The sequence below is a fragment of the Hippocampus comes genome, unplaced genomic scaffold, assembly GCF_001891065.2.
Source record: "Hippocampus comes isolate QL1 unplaced genomic scaffold, H_comes_QL1_v1.1 scaffold309, whole genome shotgun sequence".
NCBI lineage: Eukaryota > Metazoa > Chordata > Actinopteri > Syngnathiformes > Syngnathidae > Hippocampus > Hippocampus comes.
The window spans coordinates 136,225-142,842 of record NW_017805838.1 but is presented as its reverse complement, the minus strand read 5'-3'; the positions used below and the strand labels follow the sequence as shown (position 1 = coordinate 142,842).

Here is a 6,618-nt window from a genome sequence, read left to right as displayed (position 1 = left end):
TGCAAACCAAGAACTCCCCGCCGCCACCGTTGAAGCAATGTGTACCTGTTGATGGTGCCATCTACGACGAATGGGCTTTACACACTTCCATACAGCCAGGAAGCATTGCTTCAGCGTCGGCAAGGGGTTGGAGCGCAGCCTAATTAATCTAAAAAATTTATCATGAACACAACACTAAGATACAGCATGCGAGACAGTCAACAGATTAGCGATGATGCGCAGCCAATAAGCTCCCAGAAGCCACGTCATTCCTTTGTTCAGCATGCAGGGAAACCTCCTCGCTCGCGCATCAACATGACACAAAGCGTCTTTTTGCAATATGGGTGCCGATACAGCTGTATTTTTTGTGCTTTTTCAATTGATTTTTGGGAAAAAAAAACAAAAAAAAAACGCAAAACACTGAAGCCACAAAATTTAAAGCGCAAAGTGGTGAAGGATCACTGTACAATTATTGATAAACAAAACTAATGAAAAATAACTGTGAAGGTCAGTTGAGGGCATAATTGAATTGGTTGGAAAACTTTTCATGCTTTTTCCTGTCAACTTTATTCATCGTCTCAGCAACTCTGCGCATGGCGCTCCTAGAGGGAAAATTGAGAAAATAAGGAAAAGTAGAAAAAAAACAACATACGATCTGTGTAACATAGACAGTGTTAAATCATGAGATTAGACCTGAAAATAACCTACTTGTTGAATATCCGCTTCTCAAGCCGAGCCCGTGATGTGTTGGCGCTGTCCTTCAGATTGCTGAGGTTGGGGTATTTATTCTTCTTTCTTTTGCGCCGTTTATCCAGTCTTTCAGAACCTAGGTTTTGTCCTGTTGCAATCTCAATGTCTCGAACTAGTCCTGCATCATGCCAGTCTGCACAAACAACACAGATAACATAGATCAGATCAAAAATCTGAGTGGGCAAATAACACACAATAACATTAAGATAAGATAAGCTTTATGTGTCCCACACTGGGGAAATTTGCAATTCACAGTCTTCCCATTTTGACTTCCCATGTTTTTACAGTTGAAACAAGTCAGTGTACTATTTCTCAGAATATACAGTAAGTCACATTTTCTCTCATAGTTTGGCTGGTCCTGTGACTTATACTCAGGTGCGGCGTGTATATATTAAAAATTTAGCTCAGACTGGCACCCAAAATCCCCACTCCCAGACCCTGTTGACTATCTTTTGGTGGTTCGTGAATACCAGATTACGACCCTGTTGACTATCTTTTGGTGGTTCGTGAATACTTATGGTGCATCACTGTAAGTGGAAAGAAGGTGGCAGGGATGCAACGGCCAACTGTGAAAATAAAGTGAGGAAAAAATGGAAAAAGAAGGAGATGAACATGAAAAAGTAAGAATCGGAATAAGAGATGGAAGAACAAATTAAAAAATGGAAGAGGTAGTCATGCATTATCGCCATTGCCTACCTTCTTTATCGTATTCTCAAGAACGAGGTGGTAATCAACCAAAAGTATTTGCAAACCGTTAAACAACAGTTGAAGAAATGGAAGTAGAAGAAGCAGTAGTCATGGCAACAAATGTGTAACATATAGCTAATTTAGCATATGGCTTCCTTACGCCACAACACGGATTTGCAGCAGTAAAAAGCATGATAACAGACCAGGATTCTACCTTTGGCCACTGGACGACATTGCCATAGTTATAAGCATACGTTTCATCCAACCGGAACTCGTTTGCAGCCATCAACACAGGGTGTGTTGGTAAATTCACTCTGATACCCCGACAAAACTTTCAAGGGATTGAGTGTGTGCATAGTTTCAATATTGTATGAATGAAGAGTGCAATTTTCCTGGCTTTTGGGGCACAATTTCTCAGCCACAATTAATATATTCTCTAGTAATTCGTTATTTTACAAAAAAAACTGGTTGATCATCGGTTGATTTAATGCTTCACACATTCCCTTTGTTAGAGAAAGTCAAGATTTCCATGGGGGAAAAAAGTCTAATGGAAATGTATAAATATGTGCCTCACATATGACGACTTGGTCAATTATTTTGCATGTAAAGACTTCTACGATGAACGAAAGGCAGAAAGTTGTGAGGTGTGTAAGACAATTCAACAGTGACCCGGCAAAATAAATCTTGAACAGCATGACCTAAGCAAGGCGGCACAGCATGCCTGATTGGTCTGGGGTTCATTTTCATGCCTCAGCTTTTCTGTGTGGAGTTTGTCCTTCCTCCCCGTGCCTTGGTGGGTTTTCTCCGGGGACTCCGGTTTCCTCCCACATTACAAAAATATGCATGGTAGGTTAATGGAACACTGCCCATAGGTGTGATTGTGAGTGTGAATGGTTGCTTGTCTACATGCGCCCTGCGCTTGGCTGGCAACCAGTTAAGGGTGTACCCCGCCTATTGCATGATGACAGTTGGGATAGACTCCAGCACACCCGCGACCCTCATGAGAAGCAGTTTGGATAATGTATGGATGGAGGAATCTTTCTTTTTTTTTTTTTTTTTTAATGGGGGCTGGGGGCAGTTCAAAAAATAAATCCCTTCTAACAAGTACAGTGCAGCCAAACATGTTTTTTTTAAAATAACCTTTGATGTCTTTTTATCGGGTTTCAGGATAATTTGGTTTGGAATAAGTAGCATGGCCTTTCTGAATATGTTATTGTCAGAATTGCCCATAATTTGGAACTGGAATGATGAATGGATGATAGACAACCAATGATTAAAGTTCATTCTTTCTCATATATATAATTTAACGTGCTGGTTGCTTTATGTCAGGGAGGTTTTTTTTAGATTATTTACATGACATGTTTCGGTGGAGGTCTTTCGCCTTCTTCAGAGTGTCAGATGATGGTGCGTGACACATCTTTATCAGGTGGTGTTCAATGAATGAATGCATTTCAAAGATTGATCGATCGATTGACAGATAGATACTTTCTAAATCCCCAACGGGAAAATTCAAGGTCTTGAGTAGAAACATGTATATTCATACACGATGCACAACGTCAACCAAGAAGGCACAAAGCCTGGGGCATGTAAACATTAAAAAAATAACAATAATAATAAAATAAGGCAAATGTTATTTACAATGGTTGCAAGATCCGTTTGCCCAGTCTAATGGTGGCCAGTACAAATGAGCACCTGAATCTCTCAGTCTTGCAGCGCATGGAGAGGAATATGTCACTGTGACTGCTTCTCAGAGCCAACACAGTGTCATGCAGAGGATGGCTGCTGATGCCGTGGACAGACTTCATCTTCCTCCTCATTCCACTCACCAAATGCGACTTCCTACCCATCATTGCCACACACTTCCTTAAAACTTTATCGTGGCGGTTCACTTCCATACCCGTCATGATCGCCAGCACACCACAGCAAAAAAATACAGCACTGACCACAAAAGTGTTAAAAAAAATGAAACAGCATCTCATTGCAGACATCAAAAGATTTTAACTATCTGAGAAAGAAAAGTCTGCTCTTTCGCTTTTTATATGTTCCGACCAGTCCAGTATGCGTTCCAGGTGGACACGAAGATATTTATATGTGGTGACCACCCCTTATTTGAATGGGCAGTTGCTGAGATCTCTGCCTTCCAAAACCCACAACGATTCATTGTGCAGATTCAAATGAACAGGTTCAATGTCAGGCTTCCGCAGAGCTTGCTGATGATCTGATCATTTGAATCAGGTGTGTTGCAACAGGGAGTCTTGGAAAACATGCAGGACAGCGGCCCTCCAGGACCGGAGTTTGACACCTATGATGCAGTGTATTAGCTGTATTCAACACCAGCCCTTTGTCTCTGCTCCACTGTGTGAAGTCACAAATCACGCTCCTGTAGTCCCCTCGTACCGCTCCTTCTAGACAAGCCACCAAATTTTGTCAGAAAGAGGAAGAAAATACTCAATATCTAAGTACACTTTGCTCCGATTAGGTCGCTTTTTTCCATAATTTGATCTAGTTCGGGGCATGCTGGAACCTATCCCAGCTATCATTGGGTGAGAAGCGGGGTGCACCCAGAACTACTCTCACCACAAAAGGCGATTCAATATGATTCTCGATACATGGGGTAAAATATGATGTCACAACTTTCAAATTCCATTCGGTGGAATTACATCTTGATTCGATCCTGGGCCGTCAGTAAAATTTGAGCCGGCCATGGGGCACTCTGAGCCGGCCATGGCAGCGCGCTGACCTGGTTGACCTCCATGGTGATGCCTTACGACCTCACGGCCGCCCAGCGAATACCCTGAGGCGGACTCACCGACACAAAGCCACTGTCTCAGGCTGGTTCTCAGTTGTAATCAGATTTTTCTTTCTTTTTTTTTGATTTTTTTAATATACCTACTTGGTGACACTGTGCAAATTCGCAGTCACCAGAGGGGACTGACCACCAATATGTGTGTCCAGTATTATTCTGCTGTGTCACTTCAAACCCAGAAATGTATTTAAAGTATGTGAGAAAGCTTACGTTGATGAATACATATTGCACGAACCGTGCCTCAACACAGCACAATTCTGGTTACGAAATAGATTGAAGCCATTTATTCCTCACCTCCCTCGAGGTTGACAGCTGATGAAAAGTTTCAGCTTTGTACAAGACACAGATGTGTTGTTTCCGTCTGCCGTTTTTCCTGAGTTGAGCGGGCGTGTAGTAACCACAAATTGGACCGGGACTTGAATCATGAGTTACTAAGTCACAATGACAATTCTGCTCGTGTTTGGAGGCCTTTTCTTTTTACAGCCTATGGAAATGACAAACCTCATATATGTAAAGCTTAAACCATTCAAAGACTCCTTTTGACCTTTTGTAGAACAGTGAAAAAAAATATTGTGATGGCATGAGAACTCTCTGAAGGAAAAAATAACATGAAATCTTGACCTTAAAACGTACCAGCACCGAACTATACAGTTTTTACAAACCAAAATGTCACACATTTAAAGAATGAGGCTATTTCTCTGTCAGATGGCATCACAGTAGCTTGAAACAAATGGAAATTGGTATGCTGCCTAATTTTTTTCGACTAGAAATACATGATGTGATAACCGCATACATGGTCCATTGTATTTGGCTTGATGGTCCAGTGGTTAGCGCGTCGACCTCACAGTGCAGAGGTCGTGGGTTCGATCCCGGCTCCGGCCTCCCTGTGTGGAGTTTGCATGTTCTATCCGGGCCTGCGTGGGTTTTCTCCAGGTACTCCGGTTTCCTCCCGCATTCCGAAACCATGCATGGCAGGCCGATTGAACACTTAAAATTGTCCCTAGGTGTGACTCAGAATGCGGATGGTTGTTCGTCTCTGTGTGCCCTGCGATTGGCTGGCAACCGGTTCAGGGTGTCCCCGCCTACTGCACGAAGACAGCAGGGATAGGCTCCAGCACCCCCCGCGACCCTTGTGAGGATAAGCGGATTGGAAAATGGATGGATGGATGTAGAACAATCTTATTCACTATATTCCAAATATGTGGTCCATTCTTACAAAGATCACACATTCTCAACACCTCTCTTATCATTTCCGTGTTGTTCCTGTTCTAATAGTCTTCAGACCACCCAGACTCAACAATGTTTTTAACCAGGGGTTTTCTCTCATATTTTGTTTCTAAATTTAAGAAAATCCTGATTTTAGGTCATTTCAAGCAACATTCATGTCTGTTGTCCCTCTGAGACTCACTCACACTCCTTTAATCCACCCAGGCAATACTGCAGGGGTGCGCAACCTTTTTTGACTGAAGATCTACTTTTCGATTAATACAAACTTTTCGCGATCATTCTGTTACTGCACACGCGCGCATAGGCACACACTTACACACCATGCCATGATGAACAACTGCCATAACGGCCCCTAAGATGAATGAAACAGAAAAATAAAGTAGACAGAAGAGTTTGTGAAAATCACCGCCGACCTTCGTCGAGAGCAGACACGGAGGCACTGGACGCACATTTGCAGCAATTGTAGCTCACATGAACCGTTTTAAAATGTATCTCCTGGCGCTCCAGATTGCCATTTTTTGCCAGTGCCCTCAGTGAATTGTACATAAAACAAACTCTGAATGGGAATAATAATAATAAAACATATCATGCACCATCGTAGGTTAAACGTGACCTGCTTTTTTATCTTTTAAATATTTTTTGTGATAGTGAGACTGATGGGATAGGTTCAGTGTGCACGAACACAAAAATATATCATATTAATAACACGCACACCGACACACAAAGGTAATTTTTTTTTTTCCCTCTACACCCTCCGCGATCGAGTTGGGACCAGTCCGCAAGCTACTGGTTGATCGCGATCGATCTGTTGGGCACCTCTGCAATTCAGTAACCCATCCATTCAAAGGACCACACTCTAGTGAGCCTTGATAACTGTTAGAGGAATCTATGAGCAAAATTGTATCATGTTTAAAGTTTCATTTAATTTGGGCACATCTAAACGTTTGGGTGCGTATCCAGCACCCCCAAATGCCTGTGCACAAAGGCACCGGCCACCTGGCTGGAGGGCTGTTGAAGTCCACAATTAGCACGTCAATGCAGGTGGGCAATCACAGGGGAGAGGGCGAAACTCGGTCACAAAAGGGGAATGAATAATTTGGGAACAGCGGTTGAACAACAAAAGACGAGTTGAGAACACCCGTCGCGCCCAGGCGACATTTGTCGTCCGC

General features: G+C 42.7%; 1 protein-coding gene across 1 annotated transcript in view; it reads right to left on the bottom strand.

Annotated features, from left to right (window-relative positions):
- Positions 1 to 368: 368 nt before the first annotated feature.
- Positions 369 to 6,618, bottom strand: part of LOC109526561 (UV-stimulated scaffold protein A-like) — a 67,430-nt gene continuing 61,180 nt past the window's right edge. Inside the window, exons 7-8 of the mRNA XM_019887904.1 lie at positions 688 to 862; positions 369 to 581 (exon numbers count right to left, since the gene is read on the bottom strand). Of these exons, the coding sequence (XP_019743463.1) occupies positions 488 to 581; positions 688 to 862 (269 nt within the window). The 3' untranslated portion in view covers positions 369 to 487. The remainder of the gene's footprint in view (positions 582 to 687; positions 863 to 6,618) is intronic.